At 42.0% G+C, this 14,839-nt stretch overlaps 1 protein-coding gene across 1 annotated transcript in view; it reads left to right on the top strand.

Moving 5' to 3' along the window:
• Positions 1-14,839, top strand: part of ube2j1 (ubiquitin-conjugating enzyme E2, J1) — a 49,815-nt gene that overhangs the window by 22,027 nt on the left and 12,949 nt on the right. Inside the window, exons 3-5 of the mRNA XM_010737307.3 lie at positions 4,463-4,594; positions 5,135-5,219; positions 9,145-9,250. Coding sequence (XP_010735609.1) covers positions 4,463-4,594; positions 5,135-5,219; positions 9,145-9,250 — 323 coding nt within the window. The remainder of the gene's footprint in view (positions 1-4,462; positions 4,595-5,134; positions 5,220-9,144; positions 9,251-14,839) is intronic.

Here is a 14,839-nt window from a genome sequence, read left to right as displayed (position 1 = left end):
CATGAAAGTTTCCAACTTTGAAAATGACCAAACCTTTGCAACCCTAGCAGAAACTGGATCAGTTGTATCCAAAACATCAGAAGATGACTACATCCAGACATCCATTCAGAATTTGTTGAATAAAGAAGGCAAAAGTGGACTGAATAAATGAGTAGCAGTTTCTAAACCACTTCGCAAAAGAGCAAACAAGGCCTAACACTTGGGGTGGACTAAGAAACACCAGCAGTGGATAACTTAAAAAAAAAAAAGTTTTATATACTGAAAAATCCAAGTTTGAGATTTCTGACAGTAACAGAAGGGTGTATGGAAGGAGACAGGAGGAGATAATGACACTGCAGGGTATCAAACCCACAGTGAAACATGGTGGTCTGAGGGAATATTCAAGTCTAGGGGAGTTTTTTCTGTTTCTGAAGTTGAACACCTGCATTGAATTGACTCCACCCTGACTCCATACAAAAGTTGCACCCCAGTCTTCAGAGATCTCCCTCTGGTTTGAATCTGTGGAGAAGGATTCATACTGCAGCAGGATAATGAGCCCAAACACACCTCCAGGATTTGCAAGAACTACTTAACCAAGAAGTCCTGACTGTCATTGACTTTCCTCTACAGTCACCTGACCTCAATCCCAGTGAACATTTATTCAATTCAATTTTCTTTGTATAGTGCCAAATCAGAACACTCAGGAAACAGTCAAAATCGAGCAATTTTAAAGACTTCACAAAGACATAAGCCGCACACACACACAGCCAGTCAAGTTACTATGTAAAGTTCTTTTCAAGAACGTTCCTCTTTCCCATCGTAGTGTCATCTCAAACACTCTTCAGCTGGTAGACTCCCAAAGCAGACCACAGTGATGAAATGTTATGACTAAAACTTTTAAATTGGGCCAAAGATGACACCCTGTCAGCCAGTCTTGGTGCAAAAGTTGCTGCCTGTCATGGCTGCACTCCAGCATTTTCTGACCACTAACCATCAATAACGTCAGTACAATGTGAGCATGATAATGGAGGAACACGCGTGACAGTCCCACCCCCACATGCTCTATATGAATGTATGTGTGTGTGTGTGTACACACAGCTGAGAAGTCGGACACATGAATGGTACCAGGCTTTAACAGGACAGTTGTCATGTAGCAATGAAGATAGATATGACTGTATGTCTATGCAGGTGGTAGCATGTACAGTGCATACGGAAAGTATTCAGAACGCTTCACTTTAACACATTTTGTTATGTTACAGCCTTATTCCAAAATGGATTCACACATAATATCCCATAATGACAACTTAAAAAAAAGTTTTTTTTGCAAATTTCTTAACAATAAAAACAAAGAAATCACTTGTACATAAGTATTCAGTCTTTGTGATCAAGCTCAAAATTGAGCTCAGGTGCATCCTGTTTCCAAGCGTTATGTTTGGAGGAAAGCAGGCACTGCTCATCAATACCGTCCCTACAGTAAAGCGTGGTGGTGGCAGCATCATGGTGGTGGCAGTATCGTAGTGGTGGCAGCATCATGGTGGTGGCAGCATCGCGGTGGTGGCAGCATCATTCTATGGGGATGTTTTTCAGCGGCAGGAACTGGGAGACTAGTCAGGATTGAGGGAAAGATGAATGCAGCAATGTACAGAGACATCCTGGAAGAAAACCTGCTCCAGAGCCCTCCTGACCTCAGACTGGGCCGAAGGTCTTTCAACAGGACAACGCCCCTAAGAACACAGCCAAGATATTGAAGGAGTGGCTTCAGGACAACTCTGTGAATGTCCTAGAGTGGCCCAGCCAGAACCCAGACTTGAATCCCCTTAAACATCTCTGGAGGAATCTGAAAATGGCTGTGCACCGACACTCCAACCTGATGGAACTCGAGAGGTTCTGTAAAGAGGAATGGGTGAAACTTGCCAAAGATAGGTGTGCCAAGGTTGTGGCTTCATATTCCAAAAGACTTGTGGCTGTAACTGCTGCCAAAGGTGCCTCAACAAAGTATTGAGCAAAGGCTGTGAATACTTATGTACATATTATATGTTCCTTCTTTATTTCTAATACATTTGCAAACAAAAAAAAAAAATTTTCATGTGTCATTATGGGCTATTATGTGAAAAAATTAACGGATCCATTTCGGAATAAGGCTGCAACATAACCAAATGTGGAAAATGTCGAGCGCTGTGAATTCTTTCCGTATGCATTTATACAGTAAATAAAAGACGTGTCATTTAGCTCAGTCGGTAGAGCAGCCGCCCCATTACGAAGCTCAGTCTTTGCCACGCAGCCCAGGGTTCGAATCCCGGCCAAAAAAAAAAAAAAGAGAGACTCAGAATTGACCCTGCAAAGAGAAGCATCATATAGAAGACCTCGAGAGACCAATCCCGAGCCACGTCACGAATCCCAGTACAGTTTTCAGAGTGGCTGTTGTGGTCCACTTTTGTCAGGCTGAGCTGAGGTCAGAGGATAACAATGGAATACTGCCTGTGTCGGCTACAAGCAGCGAGCCACTGCTGACCTCACCACAGAGCCCGTCACGCGTGTGTGGAGATGTGAAATGAATTTTGAATGTCATTAAGTTGGATGTTCAAGAAATAAATCGGGAAAATAGGAATATATAATAATATAATAGATGTATATATATATATATATATATAGAGATATTATATATATCGTATATATATATATATATTATAGATATTATATTAATATATATATCTATTCTATCAGATCAAAACATATATATATATATATATATATATATTATATATCTGTGTGTCGTGTACTATATAGTCTATATTTATATACTCTTTATATATCTGTGGTCTCTACCTTCATCTATCTCATCTCTGTGTTCTATCTCTGCATCTAGACCTATCTCTCGGTCTCTAGCTATGTGTGTGTGGGTGTTCGCTATCTATCTCTCTCTCTATTCTATGCCTCTCTGTGTGGTGGTTGTCCTCTCCGCTCTCCCTCTCTCTCCTCCGTCCTCTCTCTCTCTCTGCTCTGGGACTACTCTCTCTGTCTACTCTCTCCCTCCCCGCGGGCTGTCTCCGGCTCCCCGCGCCCCTGTCTGCACCACCCGAGGGAGACACTGTTTCCTTCTGCACATTTTCTGCTCAGCCTCCCTTTACGTGGTCTTTGTTCCAATAGTTCTGCTGCTTTAACTGTGGCACAGAACCAGCATTTGGCGAGGTAGCTACAGCACTAACTCCCATCATATGGCCGGCATCTATACACACTACCGTGCCCTCCACCGCATACCAGGCCTTGTATCCCCATGGCACTGCCACTCGACATTGTGTTGATAGGGTAGGGCGTTCAGGGCATCTCCGTACGCGTTATACGGCTTGTTCTACGTGCAGCTTGTCTGCATGACCTCAACGCGCCTCGAGTCCTTGTCACCGTACAGCTGTTTCCGCCGGGGCCGTTATCTTCTCGGTTTTGGCCTTGATCCACTCCTGGGGCTGCGTCGCCGCCGCAGGCACACGCCCCGCCCACCCAGAAAAATCCCCTGCGCGCATGCGTACTGTTTTGTACAGGTGAGGAGAGAAGTGAGAGCCGAGCGCAGTTAAATTGAAGATGGAGACGGACACTTGGTTCCGAAAAAGCACTGCGGTCACTGCCAGCCGTCCGTTTTCGCGTGTAACGTCACTGCTCCAATATTTTCGCAAGTGCCCCTTATTGCACTTTATGTCAAATCTTTTGAGCAAACGGGGAAAGTCAGCGCGAGCTTACTGCAGCGTGTGGACACTTCCGATTTTCAAAATAAGACGTGGATGTTAAATGTATTAAAGGTTTATTTATAAAATATGAAGAATGGTTAAAAATTTGATTTAAAAAAGCGTGTCTCATAAGCCAAGTATGATCCTGCACTGCTTCAGTGCTCATATGTACATTATGAAATATATTAAAAATTCATAAAAAATATGACAAGTGTTAAAATGCTATAAAAAGAGGTGTGTCTCATACAGCAAGTGTAAATCTACTGTTCTACATTGATTCTGAGCAATTACAATGCTATCAAGGTAATAATGACATTATTATTTATTAGAAATAAACAATACAAAACAACAACAACAAAAATATCGAGATATATATCGTGTATCGCGATATAGCTTAAAAATATCGAGATATTGGTTACAGGCCATATCGTGCAGCCCTAGTTTGAGGTAGTAAAAGCTTGACAGAAACAAGGAACAGAGTGATTTTAGGGGGCGGATAGAACAAATCCTCCACACTGATTGATGATATACCAAGACATGTAGTGGATGTCATGCCAAAAGGCTGAACATAAAGAGAGAGAGACCTGAGCCAAAACAGCCTAGAGGTTAGAAATGTTTCATTTACATTCCATAAATAAAAATAATTTCTTTATTAATTAGAAACTGCTCCACAGGAAATGTGACTGTCACTGCTGGACTTCATCCTGATCAACATGTGTGTAGTATGTGCTCAGTGTGACCTCTTTCTTTCTCTCTTTCTGCAGGATAACCTCTTTGAGTGGCACTTCTCTGTACGCGGCCCCCCAGATTCCGATTTCGATGGCGGAGTTTACCACGGCAGGATCGTGCTTCCCCCAGAGTACCCCATGAAGCCCCCCAGCATCATACTCCTCACGGTAAGACGCAGACGAGTTCCGTGTCACAATCCCATCCAATTATTCCCCCAGCTGAAGCGGAACGGGAAGACGTCAAATCAGATGATCAAAGAGTGGAAAACGGACAGCGTGTCATTTAACCCTCAGCCATTTCTGGTTGCAACACACCAAGTGACAGTTTTTGGATCAAAGCCCTGCCTGTCAACACACTGTCGGAGGGAATTGCTCTGGTTTTGTGAGAATATGAGACTGTCTTATTATATTATTATATTCAGACAGCTGTATGACTCCTGCGCTAATGACAGACTGATAAAGGCAGAGTCCTTGTTGTGACAGACATCACCTTTCATTGTGTCCGGCTGCTCTGTCTTTTTTCTAATGTTTCTTCTTTAGTTTTGCATTCATTGTTCGAAAACTCTGCAGAGCAGCCTGCGATTCTTCATTCAACACTCTCAACTGTTTCAAACTTTCAGTCTTTCTGTCTGCATGCCATAACTTTTGAGAATATATGTTTTATTCATGTCTCCACCCTCTGCCTCCTTTTATTGCCTTTCCTTCTAGCCGAATGGAAGATTCGAAGTTGGGAAGAAGATTTGTCTGAGCATCTCTGGTCATCATCCAGAAACCTGGCAACCCTCTTGGAGCAGTAAGTATCCTTAAGTTCACATATAGTTACTTTCCCGAGTCTCTCTAGTTAGTCATTGTCCAAGGTCAGTGTTTTAGTGTAGCCCGGAGAGTCTGGAAAAAGTCTCAATAATGAGTCTTATTATTTGTAGAGCTGGAAAATATGATCAGTCACAGACATTTATAGCAGAAATATGAAAAACTATTGATGCTCTGTCCTGTGTCAGTCCACGCACACTTATTTTATTATTTTATCTCTCTGTGTTCTAAAGAGGAATCTTGAATGACAGAATCAAATGACTGACCACTCTTCTCATAAATCACCCTTTTCTCAAATAAATGCCGCTATTCAGATAATGGCAGGGTCTCAGAGTAGGGCGGCACTAAAGGTTGGTTGCAAATAAAAGCAGAGCAATTATCTGTACTCTAACGACTCGCACAGTAAAATCAACATTTCAGGAAATTTGTACATTTCCACAGCACTAATTCCATCACTACAGACTATTCACTAATTATTTCCGAATTGAAATAGTTTTTTGGCACTGCCATCAATAAAACCCAAACATTAAAAAGAACAGAAGAAATGACTCCCTTTGAGTTGCTAGCTGGCTTTCATTTTCAAAGCTCTCTGCAGAAGTTTCATTGATAGAAGCTAACAGCAACCAAAGATTTGTCAAAATGGTAGTGACTGAAAATAATTAGTCAGTTCGCTGTATTTTATATGACTCTGTTGTACTGATGGAATTATTAATTTATCAGGACAATAAGTAGACATGGAAAACATGGATTCTTCTTCTAAAATATGAGTTGATACATTGATAAATTCAGACGGATAAAGCCTGTTTAAAGTGAAGGCATGTCTGCATTTGAGGTAAATAAAGGCCCCACTGTCTTTTTTCACAGCAGCAGTAAATAATTATACTAATTAAGGTACTGTTCCATTTAGTGCAGCAGAGCCAGTGACTGGGAAATGAAGCCAGTGCCAAAAACTGTAGTTCCTTGAGCGTCCACTTGGCTGGCTACAGAACAGCAGAAATAAACATGTTTACAGCCTGGTACAAAAAACAGTTTTGGTCTCTATAGCTGATTTTCCCGTTCATGACAACTGTACTGAGGGTGAATTTATATACAACTCACCTGTTCACATGAAATTAAGACTTAAAGTTATGCAGAATTAACTGCATGGCTACTATGATTGACAGGTTGGTGCTGTCACAGATGACTTGTCAGTGGTCTACATGCAACACTGACTCTGTTTAACCTGAATGGAACTGAACCTTAATTAGTATCATTGGTAACACCTGTGTTTACCTACTATGTCATAATGGCTGCTGTGACGAAGGTCTGTTTGACAAATATGACACCTTTTTTCACAGAGATGAAGGTGCTCTGTGGTCTGTGGTTTAAAATTTAATTAAAACTTCCATTACACATGAGAGTCCATATCTTTTGTCCAACCAAATCTTCAGTTAATATGTTAAAAATATGTCAAAATAAATAATAAATCAATGGATTTAACCTAATATCCTTAGTGTTTGTTGCTACTAATTCCATACTTATCGAGGACCCCATGGTGAGCCTGTTCATTAGCAGAAAGGCATATTTTTGTACCTCTATAGTCAAAGCTGATAATTTATTTCTACCAAGAACTCATTTTAGTTCTACTGGCGATTCATCCTTGTGCCGAGTCCTGCTTTTATGTTGCGTCTCAGCATGGGTCTTTAATCAGAGAGAACTCAGTGGGAGGCGGTGTGTCTTCCTCAAGCGTTTTCCCTAACTGGTTCCTTTTCATAACAAAAAAAAAAAGAAAAAGTTGTCAATAACAGGATTAAATCAAAGACAAAGGTTGCTCTAAACCTCTTTCTACCAGCACACTGCAGGTCACATGGCTGGCCATGCCTTGGAGATTTCCCTTGCTGAGTTCTTAAAGTGTTGTGTACAAGTCTCATCATGTTTGGAATGACCGCAGGAGGCCTGGCTGGATAATTGCTCTGAGTTCCGTCACAGGCAGGCCAGCTGCAGTGATTCCAGGGTTACGCTCCAGACTGCTGGCTGCTGCTTTACTTCATATGCTTCACTTACATTAATAAAATAAAGTGTGGCTAAGTAATTCAAACATTCCCTCTGATGTCACTTTGGAGAAGATTTACATTTTTCTATTTTACATATTCCTATTTATTTAGATCCATTTATGAATAAATATTTATCTATGAATATGTATGTATATATTTGTGTTTTTTTCAAGCTCCTTTACTCGTCCGCTCGTATTTTAATGTGCAGTCCACAATAAGTTTTACCATACATTTTTTAGTTACATTCACATAGATTGTTGAATAGGAGTAGTACACACACACACACACACACACACACACACACACACACACACACACACACACACACACACACACACATCTATTCTTCTTTTTCTAGAAACTAAGACTCAAAAGTTGGACCTAAGGAGAGTTACAGACTTGCAGACTGCTGTCAGATGTGCTCCAGCTCAAAACTAACTTTTTGCTCTTACTTAGATTTTTCTGCTTATATAATTCAAATGACACAGAGTTAAGTTAATTTATTGTAATGGGTTTTCATCTCAGGCCACGCTGCAACTACATAATTTGACAAGGTTTGTAGAGCACTGATATTCACTGTGAGTCTGAGAAGGGGAAAGTGCTGTCAATCTAATAACTGCTGTCTTCACAAAAACCTTTTTGTGTGTGTGTGTTTGTGTTTCAATTCATATGCTGCTGTCTTCAGTCCACTTTGGCATTGTAAGCAGTAGTACATAGTCCAGTACAATCCCTGTATGATCTTATGTTACACATTAGACACCATGAAGTGGAAATGATGACATGTAACAACTACGAGGTGTCATGGTGGTGGCTGCTATAAATTACTATTATAACATGGACCAGATCTTCCTGGTTCTATATTTAAATATAAGAACTATATTCAGGATTCAGAAACATGGTAAAATGGATGTTAGCCGGAGTACTCTGATTAATCCTGTGGCATGTAATAATCAGTCCAGGTGTCTGATAACTGTCTGTCATGAGGACAGCTGCTTCTTTATGTGGAATCACATTATCATTGTTAGTTAGTTAAAACCATACAGCCTTAGTGTGGTACGTTCCAAAATAGATATGGCAGTTCTATCATACTTGATAGCATGTAGCTGCTCCTACTGGTAGCCTATTTTTTCCAATAGGAATTTGAGAATGCAAATGACAGTCGTCGGGCATGAAACCAATGAACTGTTGATTAAAATTAAGACCTGATAGTCTAACAATGGCAGAGCCGTCAGTGCTGGAAAATAAAAGTTCAAATCAAAAATTGAATTAAGTTGTCAATTTCAAGAATTGTGACACCTCGTACAGGAAGCTGAATAGCCACTTCTGATGTACGGATGGAAAAAATGGAATAACAATCCACCAAGAGTAGTTTTAATGGACCGTACCAAAGAGTGACTGCTGCCAGGTGTAAACTGCTTTTACTGTATGTTACCATGTAGCTGTTGGGATGCGGGACATGACTTGTGAGAGCCTGAATCTGTGGCCAAATCTACAGTGATATGCTTAAATGACTGTCCAAAACAATTGGTACTGTGTAAATTCTTTCTTATTATTGGGTATATTGGATAGATTGATGCACAGTCATAACCGAGACACAAACAAACCCCTGACCCTAAACGTATTGTAAAACATGTCTCGTGCCAGCTGGAGAATGTGAGTACAGACACATGGTGGATGTCCTCACAGAGAGACCAGGGTAAATCCAGGATTAGACACACAAAACAAAGCATCCCCGCCACTTATGTAACATGGGTATTGAACATGACGACAGCACGGCCTGACTTGTAATTTCACCTACTCTGTTATGTTGAATGTGCTCTGTTTTTAATTTTTCTCATCTCCTCTTTGTTTTTTCTCCTCTTGTCTGTCTTCCAGTCCGAACCGCCCTAATAGCTATAATCGGATTCATGCCAACAAAAGGAGAGGGAGCAATAGGATCTCTTGATTATACCCCAGAAGAGAGGAGAGCCCTTGCCAAAAAGTAAGATGTGGTAGATGAAAATCTGTCCAATGTTTACTCTGCAGAGCATGTGTTGTGTGTGCTCTGCTATGGATAGAGAATGATAATGAGGTGAGTGTGGGGAGAGGTGTGGAACAGTGTATATCATAGATGATATGATGTTGTATGCTGGATTAGCAAACATACAGATTGCCAGCATTACACGCATGATACTGGGTATTAACAAAGTAAACTTTATACGAACATGTCATCTTATCAGCACCTGAGTCTAATAACTGCTTAGTCACAAAGGGAAAGGAGCACGGCCATGCCAGTCTTGGTATTGCAAGATGACAAATTAATTATCACCAAAATACCTGGTCTCTGGAGGGAGCACGAATGGGCACGTTGCTCTTCATTTCACACCGCATTTCCCTCAGAGAAAACAGTACAAAGGAGAAGGAGAGGATCCAGCTAAAGTCACTCTTCTATTAGCAGATGAGATGGGTGTCTTGATCAACGGGCTGTTTCATTAGCACATGGACATGAGATAGACAGGAAGACACACTTTGCTATAAATATATTGCTGCTTATCTCCTTGATGAAAAACCTTTTTTATTCTTTTTTCCCCCCACTCAGTCTAAGGCTGAGGCAGCACTTCTCTTTGGTTTCTCATCTTCAGTTTCTGTGCCCCTAGTGATTGTGAGAACTGTCAGTCAGAGAAGGTCCTCTGCACAGCAGGAAAAGGCTCCTGTCCAATATTTTCAGAGTTTGCTGAGTTTGTGACTGACAGGTAAACTGCCAAAGAAGTTTTCCATCTTGTGATGTGGCAGGACAAACACACAGGGCCCTGTGGAGGTCTGGGAAATCTCTGAAAAGAATATGAACAATGTCATTCAATCCTGACACCTGAGTTCACATTTCATATACAGGAGACCTGCTGTTATGACATACGTATAATGTGATATTAGTTGTTAAAAGTAACTTACAGTCTAAGGATTTAGTGGCCTAACTGATGGCCAGGATACATGGTTTTCCCAATGGACCGTGTTATTTACAGAACCAGTCAACTCGAGACGCTCTGGATCTATGATGAGCCCTTCACCTTGGGACGGAGGGGAGAAAACCTTCAGGTCTTTTAATGGGCAAATTTGTGTTTATTGCCAACTAACTATATAAATTAATTTCTCCTGATAAAAATGTTTTGAGTTGATTTACATTCAGCAACATTGTACACTGTTTTCTGTTTAGCTGGGTAGTTTTAGAGGATGAGTGTAACTCCAACTATGCACTGCTTGATTTGCCGCATTTTTAAGAGCAAGGTTGATAAAACAGGGTTGCTTTTCTGTTAAGTTTCCAAAAACCATTGCATAACAAGAGCTGACAGCAACCTTTTGTTGTTAACTGACCACAGAAAAAAATTGAAATAGTTTGTACAGGGGCAATACAAAATTTACTTTGAGCAAGAGGATTTCTGCCCCATACAAAAAACTGAAGTTGGACACACCTTTTCATTCAGTGATTTTTCTATTTGTAATATTTTCTACATTGTAGATAAACACTGAAGGCATCTAAACTATATATTAACACAGATGAAATTATTAGAGAGAGACAGAGGGAGAGAGACAGAGGGAGAGAGACAGAGAGAGAGAGAGAGAGACTGAGAGAGAGAGAGAGAGAGAGAGAGAGACGGAGAGAGAGAGAGATATTTGCTGTCCTAAGAAACTAGTTTTCCTGCATCCACTTGAGACACGATGCGTCTGATTTTGCCGATGTTACATAAGTGGAAGAATGCAGTCCTCCAATTACAGTCCAATTACAAGAACTGAATTTAACATAAAAAAAAATTGTAGGTCATCCAACTTTTTATATCCTTAAGGCATGCTTGGAGTTTAGTTAACTGATTGGTTTTATCAGGCTTGATCGATATCAATAATGTTCCCTAAAGGAAGCATATATAAACTGAATAGAAGTGGTCCTAGTACAGAACCTTGTGTGAGTCAGTGACAAACTTTGGTATGCATGGAGGAATAATCATTGACATGAACAAACTGAGATAGATCTAAAAAATACAACTTAAACCAGCTTAGGGCGGTTCCTTTGATGCCTATCAATAATGTTTGATGGTTTTGTGAAATGAAGACACATTCAAAGTTGTTGAAATGTTCTGGACTGACAAAGTTAATGTCAGCCACTGTTAGTCAGTCAGTCCACACTGGATTTATCTTTACTTTAGCCATTTAACTCCCCAGTCTTCTCTTCTACAGATCAAAGTTAACTTCAGATGCTCAGTGGGTTATTGTGATATAAAGGAAAAAAATATTAGAGGAAAAGTTAATAATAATAATAATAATAAGTTTAATTTATAAAGCACTTTACATTTGAATGAAATCTCAAAGTGCTACAATACACACAAAGTATATGCACACAAGCAACAGAAACAAATAAATCACAGCAAGAGAAATCATGTTGAATACGATGTGGAAAAAAGGAAAGTTTTAAGTCCTTTTTTAAAATTTTCCAGAGTCTGTGGTGATCTGAGTTGATCAGGGAGCGAGTTCCAGAGGCGGGGTGCAGCGGCACAGAAGGCTCTGTCGCCCATGGTGCTTAGCTTGGTCCTCGGGCAGAAGAGTTTGTTAAAGTTTTTGGAGCGGAGGGATCGTGTGGGGGTTTGAGGGATCAGCAGTTCTTTGAGGTAGGTGGGAGCGTTGCCATAGATGCACTGATGGGTGAGAAGAGAGATTTTGTACTTGATTCTAGCGGAGATTGGAAGCCAGTGCAGTGAATGAAGGACGGGGGTGATATGTTCTGATTTTCGGACTCGCATCAGGATCCTAGCAGCGCTGTTCTGGACTAGTTGTAACTGCTGAAGGTGTTTCCTGTGGGTCCCGATGAGGAGTGCGTTACAGTAATCAAGTCTGGAGGAGACAAAGGCGTGGACTAGTTTTTCACAGTCTGGTAGGGTGAGATTTGGCCGGAGTTTGGCAATATTTCTGAGGTGGTAGAAGGAGATCTTACAGAGGTGTTTGATATGAGTTTCAAAGGTGAGGTGGGGGTCAAATCTAACGCCAAGATTGGTTACTGATGAGGAGAGGGGGATGTCATGACCAGAGAGGGTGAGGCTGGTTATGGAAGATGCCTGGATCTGGTTAGGGGTACCCACAATAATAGCCTCTGTTTTAGAACTGTTGAGATGAAGAAAGTTGAGATTCATCCACGTCTTTATCTCCTCCAGACAGGCTGAGAGTAACGGCAGGGCGGCTGATGGTGGTGATGGAGAATTTCGGGAGGGGTGTGTGCCAGTTTTGATGTAGAGCTGTGTGTCGTCTGCATAACAGTGGAAGGAGATTCCATGGTGATTTATAACACGGCCGAGTGGGAGGATGTATAAATTAAAGAGGATAGGGCCCAGGACTGAGCCCTGAGGGACCCCACAGGTAACCGTGTGTGTCTGGGATTTTGCATTGCCAAAAGAGATGTATTCAGTTCTGTCAGTGAGGTAGGAGTGGAACCAGTTTAAAGCAGTGTCATTGAGTCCAATGGAGTGATGTAGCCGGTTGAGGAGTATGGTATGGTCCACAGTGTCAAATGCAGCAGACAGATCGAGGAGGACAAGGAGCGAAGGTGAGCCGGAGTCTGCTGCCATCAGGAGGTCATTTGTGACTCTAACCAAGGCTGTTTCTGTGCTGTGCGCAGATCGGAAACCAGACTGGAATTTTTCAAAGATGTTGTTGTTTTTAAGTTGGTCCTGAAGATTTGCAGCAACTACTTTTTCAAGAGCTTTGGAGAGGAAGGGAAGATTTGAGATAGGTCTGTAGTTTGCAAAATCTTCTGGGTCGAGTGTTGGTTTTTTGAGACGTGGTCTAATTATGGCAGATTTAAGAGCAGCAGGGACAAATCCAGTCTGGAGGGAAAGGTTTATTACTGTGGTTATCAGAGGGCTGATTGCAGAGAGGTTATCTTTAACCAGGGGTGTTGGGAGGGGGTCCAGGGTGCAGGTGGAGGGTTTCATTCTCCGGATGATATTCTCAACCTCGCGGAGGCCGACATAAGGGAAGGAATTTAGGGGATGGGAGATTACAGTTTGTGGTTCAGTGGTCATGGCAGGCAGAGTGGAGGAGCCGGAGAGGCCAGAGCGGATGGAGTCGATTTTATTTTTGAAAAAGACCATGAATTTGTTGCAGTATCCTTCAGTTACTTCTGTCCTTAAGGGAGGCTGTGGATTGAGGAGATGATTGACGGTGGAGAAAAGCTGCTTTGAGTGTCCAGGGTTGTTATTAATAATTTTGGAAAAATGGAGGGAACGCGCCTCCCTAAGCGACTTGGAGTAGGCCTTCTGATGTTCTCGATAAGCCAGCCTATGGATGGTGAGACCAGTAGCTTTGAAACGCCTCTCGAGTACCCGCCCAGCCGTCTTCATTTTGCGTAGCTGGCTATTATACCACGGGGCTGTGCGGGAGAAGGAAACTAGTCTGGTTTTTGTTGGTGCATGGTGGTCAAGGATGTTGCTCAGGGTTTTATTGTAGAAGTCCACAGCGTCACTGGCTGTCGAGAAATTAACTGAGAGGAGATGCTGAAGGTCAAGGAACATGGATGCAGGGTTAATGTTTTTCAGGTTTCTGAAACGGATTTGGTGTTGAGGCCTAGTGAGTGGTGACGGAGATAGCACCTCCATGTAGATGATTTTATGGTCAGAGACACCTAGATCATAGGCCTGTGGTTTACTGAGAGGGACGGAATCAGTGATGACCAAATCAAGGGTGTGACCTTTAGTATGTGTAGGGACATCGACAAGTTGGGTGAGATTAAAACAGTCCAGTAGTTGTAGGAATTCAGCTGCTGAGTGGCAGGAAGGGGAGTCGACGTGAAGATTCATATCTCCGAGTATAATGAGGTTGGCGGAGGTGGTGCAGAATATTGAAAGAAGATTGTACATTTCAGTGATGAAGACGGGGTTTGGTTTGGGCGGTCGATAGATAAGAAGTATTGTCATGTGAAAGGGGGGGTTACACTTAAATGCCAGACATTCAAAGGAGGACAGCTCAGGCAGGGGCAATGAGGATATATACAGGTCACTGCGATGGATAACTGCGAGACCACCGCCTCGGCCAGAGGTGCGGGCTCTCTGGAGGTAGCAGAAACCATTGGGGCAGGTTTCGTTTAACGCGGAGAAAACGTCTGGTTTCTGCCAGGTTTCTGTGAGGCACATGAGGTCTAGGCATTTGTCCTGGATGTGGTCATGAAGTAGGCATGATTTATTGCTAAGAGATTGTACGTTAAACAGTTCAATTTTGAGTTTGTGAGTAGTTCTGTGTCTTGGAAAATGGCGAAGAAGACTGAAGTTTACTCCACGTGGTCTACTCAGTTCAGTAAGTTTATGAGGAGGAGATGGGCGATTTCCAGTAACGGTGTTTATCGTCTGTTGGTCAGTGTGCGGAGTAGACGGTGGTCTACTATCTCTGGTATTCAGTCTTGGGGAGAGAGTGCGTGACTTTATTATGGGCACAGAACTGTCAGTGTAAGAGTATTGGATGGGAGGAGCCACTGAAGGCCAGTAGGGGGGGGTAGTGCTGGGTAACATGGGTTTAGGTGACACTAGAGAGGGACACAGGGGGGCGTGAGATGTACATA

This window comes from Larimichthys crocea, chromosome XI (genome assembly GCF_000972845.2).
Source record: "Larimichthys crocea isolate SSNF chromosome XI, L_crocea_2.0, whole genome shotgun sequence".
Taxonomy (NCBI): Eukaryota; Metazoa; Chordata; class Actinopteri; family Sciaenidae; genus Larimichthys; species Larimichthys crocea.
The sequence above is the reverse complement of the archived record's forward strand: the minus strand, read 5'-3'. Positions and strand labels throughout refer to the sequence as shown.